The 15595-nt window shown below is 44.8% G+C and overlaps 4 protein-coding genes across 4 annotated transcripts; all 4 read left to right on the top strand.

Moving 5' to 3' along the window:
- Positions 1–550: 550 nt before the first annotated feature.
- On the top strand, positions 551–2224 carry PtA15_1A87 (uncharacterized protein; the record flags this gene model as incomplete). The annotated part of the gene is made up of 1 exon (XM_053165952.1): positions 551–2224. One exon carries the CDS (start codon positions 551–553, stop codon positions 2222–2224), a length of 1674 nt encoding a protein of 557 aa, XP_053016304.1.
- Positions 2225–3513: 1289 nt separating this feature from the next.
- PtA15_1A86 (uncharacterized protein) lies at positions 3514–4547 on the top strand (the record flags this gene model as incomplete). The annotated part of the gene is made up of 2 exons (XM_053165941.1): positions 3514–3770; positions 3857–4547. 2 exons carry the CDS (start codon positions 3514–3516, stop codon positions 4545–4547), a joined length of 948 nt encoding a protein of 315 aa, XP_053016303.1.
- A 3691-nt stretch (positions 4548–8238) lies between these two features.
- On the top strand, positions 8239–9260 carry PtA15_1A85 (uncharacterized protein; the record flags this gene model as incomplete). The annotated part of the gene is made up of 4 exons (XM_053165930.1): positions 8239–8636; positions 8730–8873; positions 9002–9116; positions 9219–9260. The coding sequence occupies 4 exons, from the start codon at positions 8239–8241 to the stop codon at positions 9258–9260; spliced, it is 699 nt and encodes a 232-aa protein (XP_053016302.1).
- Positions 9261–11185: 1925 nt separating this feature from the next.
- Positions 11186–12775, top strand: PtA15_1A84 (uncharacterized protein; the record flags this gene model as incomplete). The annotated part of the gene is made up of 1 exon (XM_053165919.1): positions 11186–12775. The coding sequence occupies one exon, from the start codon at positions 11186–11188 to the stop codon at positions 12773–12775; it is 1590 nt and encodes a 529-aa protein (XP_053016301.1).
- Positions 12776–15595: the final 2820 nt, after the last annotated feature.

Here is a 15595-nt window from a genome sequence, read left to right as displayed (position 1 = left end):
ATCAACCGAGTCCCGATTCATGCTTCCCTTGTTTTGGATTCCATGTATCAAGAGCACGTCGTTCGCTGCTCTGGCCGTAGGCGGCAAGGTACAACATTTAGAATCTACATCTTATTAGTCTTGGGTATTGGATTCCTGCGTATCCGGAAAGACTGTATACATACTGCCTCTCCTTCAGAAAGTTAGGAAGATGGCAACACCTGGCAACCGCGTGAAGGAAAGGCTGTGTCAAGTGGAAGAGTGCGGATGGCCAAATCACCATGAGGGAGAGTATTTAAAGCTTTTCCCTGCGAACAAACCCGCCCCACGTCCTGCACTTCCCATCTTGGCATTGTTGTCCGCAACTTCACTCCTTCACAGAAATAGCTCAACTTTTATTGGAATAAACAGTTCCCTGTTACCTACAAGCTCTTCAGCTAACACTGAACAACATCACACTTTTTTTGTTTTGATTTCCCTTAACACCATACACAGTAAAACACCTTTCATTTAACTACTTCCAGTCTTTCCACCGTTGACACACAAACTAAGCTTTGATCTCGTGCACAACATGCGGTATGTCGCACTGGTGACTTTCTTGGCTCATTTTCCTCTTTATGACTCTCTCCCAATGCTCAAAGGAATAAACACCGCACGCACGACCATTGAATCCACCCACGACGGGCAAGCTGCCACCGACATCGCTACGGCCAGCCGTGCAAATGCACAGATCACGTCGAGTGCTGGGCCCCTTGACATTATGAAACCACTAAAAGAGAACTCGGGCGTTTCTTTGGCCGAAAAAGATCTAAGAGTGGACCTCCCGTCGTCAAGTGATCACTCGTCCAGCTCACGGTCATCGACCGACTCGGTGGAAACGTTTTCTCCTGCACGCACTTCGTCTTTCGATGACTCGCCAAGAAGTTCAGGTACAATTTCGTCGGCATCCTCAACCGAGGCATCCGGCAAAATCCAGGAGAATTCACTTGTCGAAAAATCAGGCCAGACGTCTCCGGCTCCGGTGGCAACTTCTGAAAGCGCCAGCCAACTCAAATCCATTTACCGTGAACTCGCGAGCAGCGTTGAAATTGACAAAACGCCGGTTCAGCTTCCAGAAAAAACTTATTGGGACCGAGTGACGACGTTTTGGGATCAAGCTAAGGAGTATTTACCATTTGGCCCGCGGGGCACTGTAACGCAGTTTAATCGAGCGGATGAAATAGAGCTCAACGCATGGCTCCTGCGTGTCAAACACAGACTGAACCGTCAAGAAGCTCAAATTTTGGACGAATATTACCAAGCCTTCTCAGCATCCAGTAAGAAATCCACCACGATGATGAAATTGGATCCAGACACGGACAAATCCCTTTCAGAGTGGAAGAAGGCCAATCCAGTTCCTCATTCCATCTTCCGCCAATTTTTCGGAAAAATCTTGACTGAGAGGGAGTACTTGAGGAGGGATAATGTTTTTGGCATACAAAGGGAGCAGTTTCGAATTGTTGCGAACTGGCAAAAAGCGGAACAAGAAATCGGCAAGTCTTTCCCCATTGAGGCAGTTAAAAAATTTGGAAACGCGCTCGGAGGAAAAGAGTTTTTCCCTGCGTTCGGTGCTGAAAAAGCCAAGGAAACCTTGGATCAAATCAGCGTTCTCAAAGCCGAACATCATGGACTATCTAAGGCTTGGAGAGGACATTTAAAAGAGGACGAGTACATAGCACGGATTGAGTTACTGAAAGCTTTGGCAAACATGAAGAATCCTGGCAAGATCCCTTCGGAGACCATTTCTGCATGGAGAGCTCAAGGATTGGATGTCCCTAGAATGTTGAAGGTTTTCGACTATAGCCTAGAAAGGAACGGAATAGTCGGAGAAGGAAAAACTCTCGATTTCCGACTCGACAACCGCAAGAATTTTAAATCCGCCAAGGATCAATTTTTTCCCAACAACGCGCAAGATATACCCTGGCTGGAAAGTCTCGAGCATCAAGAACTGTTGCAGATCTCTGAAGATACGCAGCTCAAGTATCTCGGCCTTCGCGAAGAACTCGAAAAAACACCAACTCCTCCGAAAACTCCTCGGCCAACTGGAGATCGAATCCTTCAAAATCAGGACGTAAAAGAAAACGTTAAAAGTTTTCTAGACCCATTTCGAATCCGCGCATGGCTTCGACCCAGCAAGCTGATCCGAACCAAAGAGGAACCTGCTGACAAATTGTCCAATTCAGCCAGCGATTCCAGCTCCCCTTGAAAAGAAAAGCATGTTTTTTTAAAAAAAGTCTTTGAGTCTGGTTTTAATAATTAAAAACATTTTACATTCGATTGCCATCGAAAGCTTAGATAGACTTTGTTGAATCTTTTCCCGTTTCGTCTGTTCTCTCACTTTCCGCAGTGTTTTCCTGTTAGTAACAGACAAAAAAATTAAGAAAATCTTTCACATGACCTGTCATTTCATGAAAGGAGGCATCATTTTCCTGTAACACGTGGGTATATATCTGTGACAGATCTCGGGCTGGATTATGATAGGGTTCCATCCTGCTATATGTATCCACAGCTGAGCCATCGAGCTTTCAGCTAGTATTACACCGAGAAATGTAGCTCACGGTAACCTATTTGCCCGGTTGTTTTGCACAACGTAAATTTTGGACTGAAAACTTTCCGTACACGCATGTGTGCAGAAGAACTCAGGGAACCCGTGACTCATCACTGCAAATCCTGGCCCGAATCGGAGGGCCTCACCTCAGCCTGGGCGAGTGCCGGCATGGGAGACGTCTCGCATCGGGGTACACAGAACTTGGTCCCATCGGGACTCCGGGGAGGAGTAGGAATGCAAGTCAGGTTGTCTCAGCGGACGCCGTCTCCAACAATGTTTCAAGTAATGGTAGGCAACGCCGTCGCGGCCCGTCAGGTCAGCTGATTAAATTCCAATATCACTTGTCGGAAGTGTTTCGCTTACCACTGGGAACGGGTTTGACGAAGATATGATTTTGGCCCATGACGCACAGCAAACGTGAAAGTTTCGAGCCTAGGTTTGCTCAGTAATAGTATTGCCCGATTTCTCTGGAAGATTTTCTCTGTCCTGCCGCTGCGAAATCGTCGGCGACGCTGTAACAAGCCGCCTACTCATCAGTGTGTGCATTAGCGCAGGTGGCGGTGTCGGCGAAAAACTGCGGGAACCGTGCGCACAGAACCCGGCAGCGTTGCGCGAGAGTAAAGTGGCAAAGTTACCAAGGGCCAATAGGGCGTCCGAATAGCCCTCGCCGTTGTTTGCCGGGGCCAGCCTTTCAACCTATTAAACTGGAGAGGCCGTCACGGGTCACCGGGCCATTGGAAAACGCCCATCATACAGCGACCCACCTTCCAAAGGTATCTAACAGGTTTCACCCGAGAAGATACACGCGTACCCTGGGCGCGCACTTTGCCTCTGCGACCCGAGTGGTTCTGTGAAAGTACATAAAATCAGATATAAAAGAAGTGCAATACCCTCTTCTGTCTGACCTTGCTCCATTAACGAATTGATATTCGAACTCCTTGAGCACAATGTGCTCTCTCTTCCTAATCCTTTTGGCCTTATCTGCCCACTATCACTTACATTTTGCGCGGCCATTATCAGTGGACAACGGAAATCTTTTGCCGGGTAGTCATCATTCTCTCCTGCAAGATCCCGTATCCCATGAGGCGAGTAGCATATTCTCCGAAATATCGAATATTCACAATCATGTGTTAGCGAGACGTGCCATGCCTCGTTCCACTCTGCAAGTCATTGAAGAAGGTGAAGAGGAGAGTGACGGCGAAAGGTTTGCTCATTTCCGCTCCAGAGCTTTAGGTGACTTCGATTGCGATTAGCGGGAATTCTAAAGCATCTGTGATCCCTTGTTTCCAGTATCGCAGGGCGCGTCGACACTGGAACTTTCGCTTTAGGAGGGCCAACACAATTCATAGACCAAAAATCTGAGGTGACTAACCCGGTCAGTGGCGAATACCTTCCTAGTGGATCTAGCGACCCGGAGACGAGGGGAAAAAACCCAAGCCTACAAAACGGTGTCGTAACAAATCAAGCCGGGCAGCCTGTTCATGAAGAAAAATACACCTACTCTTCCCTTAAAAACAAAATTATAAAAGAGTATCCTGACTTAGTTGAAATCTGGAAAGAATCTATCGGAAAAGAAGATCAGGTCAAGAGGGCAATGGATGAAATCAAAAATTTGAAACCAACTGGATTTTTTCACATGGCTAGTTGGCGGGATGAGCAATTAGACGTCGCAAGAATGCTCGCAATATTGAATTTGAAAATAAATGGGTTAAAACTTCGCCACATTGACAAGCCCATCGAGCAGTTGTCGCTGAGTGAACAGGGAAAGATTGTGAAATTGTTCTCCGGCCTGGCGCAATGCGATGAATACGCGAAACTTACTAATTTTGATGAAACAATACAAGAAGATTTGATCAAATACAAAGAAATCTCAAAGATGGGTTCTTCTCGACGAGCGATGATCTGGACCAAAACCAAGTTGAAAAAACCTTTCGAAGATGTGGCGGCTGCATTTTTCATCTTTAGGATGATCCGCAAATAGGCTCCAGTAGGCTAATTATCTAAATTTTATTTTGATAAATTTGATCTATTTATTTTTTCATTATTCATACACCCTGAGTTTTGTCTCTTGTCTCATAGAATTAGGTGTACAGCTTTGGGAATCCCTCTGGATGGAACCAACTTTCTTTATTCTTCACCAAAGGGCACTACACTCTTGAATCTTGAGGCAAAAACAGGTGAATTTTGGGTGAAACAAAAGATGAAAAGAAATATACGGAAAAACCAAGAATAAGGCAACAAGGCAACAAGGCATGGGATACATGACTTGAAGTTGGAATGATATACACTGCAAAAATAAATGGGTCAACTGTAACTTAAGCAGTTGACATGTAGGAACTTGAGGGAGGCTTGTGGTGTTACTCCAACCTTTCTCAAAGGGTTTACTCAACCAAGATTCAATTCCCAGTGACTGTTCATATTTGTAGATCTGAGAGCCTCAGAGTCAGATGTATAAATTGCCCCAAAGCTCTCTAAAATTGAGGACTTCCCATCAATCTGGGAACTCAGATTTTTCCAGATTTTGCGGGGAAATCTGGGCTTGATTGTCCCAAATCCTAGATCTGCCTAGATTTCCCTGCAAAATCTGGGAAAATCTGGGTTTCCAGATTGGCAGGAAGTCCTCCAATGACAGAACTGGGTGACTTCCTGTCAAGATCTGGGAGCTGCTCAGATTTCTTTTGAAGCCTCAAGACTTGAAATCAAGATTTCCCTGAAAAAAAAAAAAAAAAAAAAAACGGACTTACTTCGCGCACTGCACCACTGCACAGTGCACGGATTCCCAAACACTTTGCGCACTGCGGGTAAAACATGCAAATTTTTGAAGATTTTTATTGACCAATCAATAGAAAGGCTTCCCATTGGCCTCTCTGTATTTTTTTTGGGAGTTTTTTGAAGCATTCTTCTATGATTAAAAAAATCATTAAAAACCAGAAGAAATGTGGGATTTGGGCGCCTAAAAGACAAGATTCTCATAGCTGTGACGATACAGTCCAGAGAAGAGGTGAGGTGGATGACTGCGGCAAGTCAGTCACGTGGAGCGGGACCGGCACAACCCTGTTCATCACTACATTAGGTTTAGGTTCTTGTAGCTAGTTTGTAGTATTTGGTTGTACCAATCTCCTTTTTCTCTTTTCTTCACTCATCTTTGTTCCGAGTCATTCCTGCGCACCTCAATAGGTGCATAAGTCATTCCTCTCCTCTGCTTCCTTCGTTGTTGGCCTCCCAAGCTCACAGACAGCTGTTCTGGTTTCTCAGGTTTGCTTTCTCTCTTTCCTTTCTCTCTCTTTTTGCTCCCTATGCAATGTCACTCATCTTTGTAATGGACGACAGGCAGGGGGCAAACTATGGCAGCGAGGATGCTGTGAGCTAACAGCGAACAGTCAGACGGGCGAATCAGGTGGAGGCACACCTATGGCAGCGAGGATGCTGTGAGCTAACAGCGAACAGTCAGACGGGCGAATCAGGTGGAGGCACACCTGCGAACCGAGTGATGAAGCTTGAGTGAGTTGGTTGGATTGACAAGTAATGAAGATGAATGTGTGAATACAATGATACTAACCTATGGCAGCGAGGATGCTGTGAGCTAACAGCGAACAGTCAGACGGGCGAATCAGGTGGAGGCACACCTGATACAAGATGAAGAACAGTGTGAGAAGAGACAATGACCGAGATAACGAATGACAAAGATGAGAGGAGTCGGGCATACCTGCGAACCGAGTGATGAAGCTTGAGTGAGTTGGTTGGATTGACAAGTAATGAAGATGAATGTAGTACAACGGAGTGAAAATGATATTGAACTAAGTACATCTACATTAGGGTTGTCCTGTCTCATCAACCTAAACTCGAACCTAACCGGTTCAAACCCGCAGCACGGTAAATGAGAGCGTTACCGTATTTGAGGTGCCTCAATACTTTGTTCCAAGTCATTCCCACGCACCTCAATAGGTGCAACATTCCTCTCCTCTGCTTCCTTTGTTGTCAGCCTCCCATCACGGCCTCCCTAGCTCACAGACAGCTGTTCTGGTTTCTCAATAGCCCCACAATTCCAAATCATTTATTGAGTAATGGAAAATGTAAGAACACCTACTTCAGAAGCTTTCAGCCACTTTTTGCAAGGATACAGGTCTGAAAAATGAGGATAATTCAGATGCAATGTGCTAATATGTGGTGAAGTTTCTTATTTTTCAGACTCATATGCTTGCACAAAGTGGCTAAAATTTTTGAAGTAGCTGTTCTTACATGTTTCATTACTCAATAAATTATTTGAAACTTTAGGACTATGGGAACCTTGTTTTTTAGGCGCCCAAATCCTACATTTCTTCTGGTTTTTAATGATTTTTTTAATCATAGAAGAATGCTTCAAAAAACTCCCAAAAAATTCAGAGAGGCCAATGGGAAGCCTTTCTATTAATTGGTCAAGAAAAATCTTCAAAAATTTGTGTGTTTTACCCGCAGTGCGCAAAGTGTTTGGGAATCCGCGCACTGTGCAGTGCGCAAAGTGTTTTTCGCAGTGCGCAAAGTGTTTTTCGCAGTGCGCAAAGTGTTTTTCGCAGTGCGCAAAGTAAGTCCGTTTTTTTTTTTTTTTTTTTTTTTTTTTTCAGGGAAATCTTGATTTCAAGTCTTGAGGCTTCAAAAGAAATCTGAGCGGCTCCCAGATCTTGACAGGAAGTGGGTGACTTCCCGTGGGATCTGGCACCCTCCCAGATGCCGCTTTAGACCCAAAAAGTCTAGATTTTTGCAGGGAAATCTAGCTTTTTGGGCTCTAGATTGTTTCTGGGAGACTCCCAGATCTCGACGGGAAGTCATCCGGTCACCCAGTACTGGCATTGGAGGACTTCCCGCTGATCTGGAAACCCAGATTTTCCCAGATTTTGCAGGGAAATCTAGGCAGATCTAGGATTTGGGACAATCGAGCCCAGATTTCCCCGCAAAATCTGGAAAAATCTGAGTTCCCAGATTGACGGGAAGTCCTCAAATTTAGAGAGCTCTAGATGTCCCTCTAAATCCTAAATTAAGAGACCTACCAAAACAACGAACAGCACACATGAAAGCAATAAACTACAGGCTTAGGATTTTTTTTTTCTTTTGCCTGAAAATTAAGAGTTTGGTCGTGTAAATTGAGATCTGGGAGGCTCCCAGATTCAACAGGAAGTCCTCCACTGGAGTGCTCCTGAGATTGGCGGACTTCCCGTCAATCTGGGAACTCAGGTTTTTCCAGATTTTGCGGGGAAATCTGGGCTCGATCGTCCCAAATCCTAGATCTGCCTAGATTTCCCTGCGAAATCTGGGAAAATCTGGGTTTCCAGATCGGCGGGAAGTCCTCCATTGGAGGACTTCCCGTCAATCTGGGAACCCCTTCCAGACCCAGATCTGAGCCAAATTTCGCAGGGAAATTTAGGCTTTGAGACTCTGGGAGGCTCTCAGATTGCTCCCAGATTGCGACGGGAAGTCCTCCATTAAATTCCAAAACAGGTGTAGCTTCAATGTTGTGCGGGAATTTCGGGGGCAGGGGAGCCCGAGGTATACCCTAAAGAGACTAGTTCGGGCAATTGGGCAGCGCAGCTCTTATTGAGTGCCGACAGCTCTACAAACTCCAGCCTAGCAGACAAGCAATCGACCGGTAAGGGGAAGCCCGGCCACACATACTCAAACGCAGATCGAAACCTACAAGCATGGACGAGGACATCCAGCCCATCGAGCAACAAGCAATGAATTCAGAGAAAATCGATGCGATTGCCGATCGACTTATGATCCTCGCGAACCGGTTACTTGAATCCAAGCTTTCGAGAGCATCCAGCTCATCAACAACGAACATAACGGGGGCAGAGGGACCAACAGAGGAGAGCCTTCTAAACGACCTCGAATCCGACCAGAGCTTGATGTTACTTGCCACTCCACTCTTTGCAAGACTCAAATCGATCAACCGAACTAGCTCATCCATGGTCTCAACTTTTAAATCTCAAACGCAAGTAGTCAGGAATCAAGTCGATCAAATCCATTTGGACTTACAGAATCTAATTTACGAGAGGAGACATCTGGAAAAAGAAATTAAGAAATGCCAGGAATTTGAGTTGAGTTCATTCATCTCGCGTTTCTATTACCCCATCACGTGTTTATTTCTCTTGTTCTCTTTGTCTGGTTTGCTTAAATGATGATCTAACAGATCTGAGTATCAAAATATCTCAATCCATTCACTGGAAGAATATCTCGAGAGGAATCCAGAAGATAAACGAGACGGATCGGACGAAATTGATCCCCACGAACTCATGATCAAAAGATTGAAATTCGAACTAGCAGAACGCAAAAGGTAAAGATTTGTTCAACAACTTACAACACCTCACCCTCCATGTTTCCTCGTTTTTTTTTTTTTTTTTTTTTTTGGTCACTCGCTGCAGCATTCACGCTCATGATCTCTCTGATGATTGAATCTCTCAGGTTTGAAGCGGAAAAGAAAGAGCTGCTACAGAAGAAATTGAAACTATCCAAAGAGAACGATGAGAAAAAATCCAAATTAGATGAATTAGAAAAACAATTGGACAGATTTGTTGTTGTAAGCTTCTCCCCTGATCTCTTTTATTTTTTCTGTAACTCCATCTCAAACTAGAAATACCACTAAATCCATCATTTTGCAAACCCTTTCTCGTTTGCCTAGACTGCCAAAGAAATCCAATCGAAAATGGCAAATCAAGTCTAACGAAATCCGCGTCGGTTCTATAAGCCCTTGAGGCTAACACGGCCACGCCGCCGCACTCGTATGGCCCGGATGTTCCACATCACTCTGCCTGGGTATTCAAACCCCGCTTTCCTACTCATCGGTTTCGTGGAGTATCCCTCGGATCGCACAGCCTTCACTTTACCTTTCATGTTGTCCGGCATCGTCATCAAGCCCGCATGAAAAAGCTTTTTAAGCTCTTTGTTGTCAATCATCTAATGGCTGTAGGACTCATCTGTAGTAATTTACGGGATGAAGGGACGAGCGGCGACAGGAAGAAAATGTGCTTCAACAGTCATAATCCATGCGATTTCATTTAAAAGCCTAACCCTGGCTGATAAATCAAACGCTGCTCAGCAAGCATTTATTATTGTCATGGTTTCCATGTGTAGCATATAATTCAAGTTTCCTAAATTTCTTCAGGTCTGATCAATGGGCCCAAGACAAAATCAAATATTGCTAAGTGGCCTGAACATACAAAACAACATAAAAACACCTGAATCATCTGAGATGGCTTCTTATAAAACCGCGTCAAACACTCAAACATTGAAATATACACCGCCTTGAACCTGGCAGCCAAGTTGCCTGCGGCCTTCTAACATTACTTTCTCATCAAATGGGGGCCTTTGGCCAACCAGCCATGCTTCTCAGGGAACCTTGCAGCCCGAGGAAACATGATGAACTGAGCATTACAGGTTTTAAATTCCACCTGTAAACTTCTGTCGTGGTTCTTCCCTCGGCCATTCGAATAAACCTCCAGTTACCCAGGAACCACACCAAGTATGTCAGCTTTTCGTCATAATAAACTTCTCCCAACCAAATTTGGCTAGAAAGTGAGAAGACATGTTTCCTATTGCCAAGGATCTAGATTCTTTATACTCCTTTGGGACCTAGCAAACAACCTCTGCTCAACAGGCCCCAGTTATACTAATGCAGAGGGCACCAAACCCGGAGAACGATTTCAGCAGATGTTATCTGCCTTACACACTGATCACAAATCTGTGGAAAACCCGGCTCAAGAATAAACCTCATAGCGATACTCGCGAGCGCCCAAACTCCTTCCTGGGTATCCTTATTGTGAAACCCCCTATTGTGTGTACTAGCCGGACACAGAGGACCCTTCCTCAGCAAGCAAATACAGCCAGTACCAACCGGCCGAGGAGGATTCGTGCTGGGCAAGTGGAACGATGATTTTTCCTTGGCAAGGTACCCACTCAGCAAGGATAATCATCGCTTGGCGAGTGGGTACAGACCTACAAACGACCGTCCTATCATTTTCGGGGGGTCGGATCCGCGATGGCTATGTACGACATAGGCTACGCGTCTATTCCGCCCGCGTCCCGATTCATATTTCCCTTGTTTTAGATCCCATGTGTCAAGAGCACATCGTCCGCCGCTGACCGTAGAAGGCAGATACATGCTGATACATGCATTCTCGAGTTTGACTTGGCAGTGGATTTATGTTTGAATCATGTCTGGGATTTTGGGGATACGTTTCGGGAGAGACTGTATGCGCACTACCTCTTCAGAAAGTCAAGAAGATAGCAAAATCTGTGACAAATGGAAGAGTACGGATGACCTAATTCAGGTGTCGGCATGCGGAGATATGTGTCAGCTTTTCCCTTCCACCCCCCACAGCGCGTCCATCACTCCTTAGCATTTTTGTCCACAAGTTGACTCCTTCGCAGAACCGTCCAAGTCTTTATTACTTCCGTAGTACCTGCAAGCTTTTCCCGCATGTAAACATCCACAGAAAATAGCACGCTTAACTTCGTTTTAATTTTTAACGCCCTACACTCATTCAATTGCATCCAGTCTTTTCACCGTTAACACACAACCTAAACATCATGAGGCCTGTCGCGCTGTTGACTTTCTTGGCCCATTTTCCACTTTATAACTCTCTCCCAATGGAAGCGACAACGGGAGCCGCACACTTGACCAGTCAATCTCACGACTTGCAAATCCCCGCTGACCTTGCTTCGGCTCGCCTTGACAATATGAAACAAACGGCAGGCGACTTGGAGATTCCTCGACCCGGAGAAAAACTGAAACCGACGACTGTGAACCAGCACAATCTTGACTCGAAGGGGACTTTTTCTTCTCCAACTTCGTCTCCCGAGGACTGTCCAAGTAGTCCAGGGACAGTCTCGGTTTCCTCAACCGAGGCATATGGTAGAAGTCATGAGCTTTCAATCGACGCGAAATCAGCCCAAAGGTCTCCGGAGAAAACTTCTCAAATCGTCAGGAAGATCAATTCTATATACCGCGAGCTTTCGAGCAGCGTCGAGAGACCGCAGGCTCAACTGCCAGAAAAAAGTTATTGGGAGCGACTGACGACCTTGCTGGATCAAGCCAAGGAGTACTTCCCATTTGGCCCCCGGGGCACTGTAACGCAGTTTGATGCAGATGATGAAATACAGCTCAACAAATGGCTCCTGCGTGTCAAACCCCGACTAACCCGTGAAGAAGCTAGAGTTCTGGACGGATATTACCAAGCCTTCTCAGCATCCAGCAAGAAACCCACCGCGATGGTTAAATTCGATCCGGACACGTTCAATTTTCTTGCGCAGTGGGAGGAAAAGAATTCCAACTTCTTCACTCGTTCAATCTTCCTTGATTTTTTCGAACAAAGATTGTCTAAGGGTGAGCTCTTGAGGAGGAAGGGTGTGCTCCAGTTACAACAGGAGCACTTTCGGATTGTTACGGGATGGAAAGAAGCGGAGGTGCATATCCACCAATCTTATCGTATTCCCCTGGATGCTGTTCAAGAATTCGGAAAGATGCTCGGAGGAAACAAAATTTTCCCTGCTTTCGGTGATTTGAACTTCAAGGAGGCTTTGGATCGAATCAAAATTCTGCAGGCCAAATATCCCGCCCTACCGGCAGCTTGGAAAGCATATTTAAATCCGGAGGAGAAGAGCGCACAACTTGCGGATGAGGACGACGCACAACTTCCGGAGGAGTACAAAGAGCGACTCAAGTTACTGAGAACTTTGTCAAAGATGAAGAATCCTGGCAAGATCCCTCCCGAAACCATTTCTGCATGGAGAGCTCAAGGACTGGACGTAAATAGAATGCTGAAGATTGTCGACTACAGCCTAGAAAGGATCAAAATGGTCGGTGAAGGACAACATGCGGATCCACAACTCGACACCCTCGATAATTATCAATCCGCCAGGAGGCGGTTTCTTGCCAAAAACGCGCACGGTACAAACTGGCTCGAAAGTCTTGAGCACGATCAACTATTGCCGACGTCTGAAGACCTGAAACTCAAGTACCTCGACCTATGCCAAGAATTCCGAACCACTCCGCCTTCCCACACCCAGCCAACTCCGCCGAAAATTCCAGAAATTACAATTCCCGGCCAAACACCGCGAGCACGTTCGCCACGTGTGAGATCCAAGTTTTACGCAGCCTTGTTTCGCCGGATTCCACGAATTTTCAAAGCCTTTCTTCACAAATTGACCAAATCAGTTGGACGTGTGCGCTTCTTTTAAACACTTTTTTACTTTCTACGAGATCAAGACACTAAATAATTACAGTAGACATTTAAGAGCTAATAGTAGTAAATAACCCTAACAATAAATTAACAAAACAGAAAGAGTGAGAAACAGTTTTATAATGAGGAGAAAAGAGTGAAAACCTGCTTATGCTCTTAACCTTGTGGATGATCAATAATCAGTTTATATGGAGAAGCTGGAAGAGTAAACTAACATCAAGCCTGCCTGACTAAAATATGGTAAGCCTGCCTGAGTAAAAGATGGTAAGCCTGTCTGAGTAAAAGATGGTAAGCCTGCCTGAGTAAAAGATGGTAAGCCTGCCTGAGTAAAAGATGGTAGTCAGCAACGATATAGAGAGTGAGAAGAAGAAGAAAGTAAAATGAGTTTCCTGAGGAGAAAAATCAAATCAAGTACCTCCACTTGAGCTGTATACATCCCCGCTCCTCCTTTGTCCTGAGTTGACTTGATTGTTCAGTCCGAGAAGAGCCAGTATCTAGGGTTGCACTTGACAGTTGATTAGAATTTTTGACAGGATGATGCAATGAAAAACGCGGGCTGAAGCTTAGGTGACGTCTGAGGTTCTGTTGTGTTTTTCTGTTTCTGTTTCTGTTTCTGTTTCTTCTAGCTCAATAGGGGAGCTCAAAATTGGATAAAAATAAATCTTTAGAGCCAATTTTAAGGCCTTTTTTTTTAAGAAAATGAGCAAATTTCCAAACACTTTGGGCACTGCGGGTAAAGGAATCAAATATTTTGAGCTTTTTTTTGACAAATCAATAAAAAGGCCTTTGATTACCATCTGCGCATTTTTTAGGAGTTTTTTGAAGCTTCCTTGTATGCTGAAAATACCTATTAAGAAACAAAACATATCATGATTCAATAAATTATTTGGAATTTCTGGCATGCAGGAACCTTAATTCCAGGTCCCCAAAATTAAATGACTGTACAGTGGGTCATCTAATGTTTTTGGCAACGGTGAGCCGCTAAGCTAAACTATCCGTAGCAAGCGCTATCCGCTAGTTTAGCGTGGTGTAGTTCCTGACACAGTGCCGTTAGCTGCAGCACCCGCTGCGGGCCGCTACACTACACTGACAGGCGCTAACAGTGCTATCAGCTTTTTTAGCGGTTGAATAGCACTGCTAGCGCTGATAGCGGCAATAGAGGCCCTGTAGTTTCAAGGGGGGCCTGTTAGCGGTAGCGGGCAATCACTGCCTGCTAACAGAAAACCCTGTCATTTGTAGTTTAGATCCGCTATGCTGCACTGAACTGCTGACTTAATGTAGCGTAGCAGCCCACCGTTGTTTTTGGCACTGCATTTTTCATTGCAGAAGCTCAGGCAACAGACCCGAAGTCATAGGATTGGCTGCAGGGGTGTAAAATAAGTTCCCAAGAATGATTATGACAGAAAAAAAATGAAAATGAAAAATATGAAAAGTGTGGAAATTTTCCAATTTTGTCCAAATTTCTCAGAATCTTTATTATTTCCCAAACCAAGGAAAGAAAATTACGGAGAACAGTATTCCATGTGACAGGAATGATAAAAAATGAAAAACTGAGACCACTTGCAATGATTTTTGTTGGATCAAATAAATCTGGTCAAATTGGTGTTGATTTGGCCTGCAGGTGCCAACTTCTATTTCAAATGGGTGGATGCCTCATTCACCCAAAAAATCATTGAAAATGGTCTTAGTTTTTTCATTTTTTATCATTCCTGTCACATGCCATACTGTGCTCTGTGATTTTCTCTCCTTGGGTTGAGAAATAACTAGAGGCCAAGGCGGCTTTGCCGCTGCAAGGGCCCAAGGCCACTCAACCTCTGATAGCTCACAATAGGGAGACCTTCTCCGCCAACCCCACAAACCCCACCTCAAAAAACATTAAGATATCCCCAATATATCAGGTGTTCCAACCACCAATTCAGACTTGCAATCCTCCCCTGCATTCTAATTTTCTGTGTGGTTGTGATATGATATGAAAAGTTATTCCTCTCCAACATTTACATAATTGGGGAGCAGTATTTCACAGTAAATTTTCAATTTGAATAGATAAATGGTAGCACATTGTGAATATGTCACACCATCACTGATATCTCCAGAGGGAGGTAGGAAAAATGGGCCAAGGAGAAAATTATGCAGCCAGATAGCCCAGCTCTATTCTTCATCTCCTTCTGTTGGTAGAATTTCTTGGCTTGAGATGGTAAACTTTCCACAAGCAAGTGCACCTTGAGCAACTTCTGCTTCTCCCAGGTTGCTGTTAACATGTGGGGGATTGAGTGCAGGAATTGGGACTTGAAGCCTTGCTCTTGCCCTTCAAACAGGGTTTGCCAACCAACATAAAGAAAACAATCAGTTTTTTTTCTGCGGCACAGGATGGGGAGAAAGAAGGCACATCCCAGAAGCAGTACATTACTTTGATTTATCACTCCTATTTTTTACATGTTTTCCACTGACAATAAGTTGGTTGTTTCTCTGCTTATTTCTGTCTGTCTCAAATTATTGGTGTTGCAGTTTTGGGTACTGAAGTTTCACTTTTGGAGCAGATTTGATTTGGAATTCTATAAGAAAAATTTCCAGTTTGGCAGTTGCCATGACCTCACCATGGCAATGCTGGCCCTAAGCAGCATTATCTTCTGATTGATTATGTGACCTTTTTTACTGGCCAGGCAGAACTTGTTTGAAATGTGAGTGGTGATCTTTCCTTGAACTGAAGCACAGGGAATGGAAAGGGTGGTGAGCATCCCAAGGGGATTTTATTATTAAGAGCTTGCTTCAAGACCAAGGAGAGCTGGATTAAGCTGTAGCGCTCACACATTGCCCATAA

Source organism: Puccinia triticina, chromosome 1A, assembly GCF_026914185.1.
Source record: "Puccinia triticina chromosome 1A, complete sequence".
Taxonomy (NCBI): domain Eukaryota; kingdom Fungi; phylum Basidiomycota; class Pucciniomycetes; order Pucciniales; family Pucciniaceae; genus Puccinia; species Puccinia triticina.
Note: the sequence above shows the minus strand (reverse complement) of the source record. Positions and strands in the feature narration are given on the sequence as shown.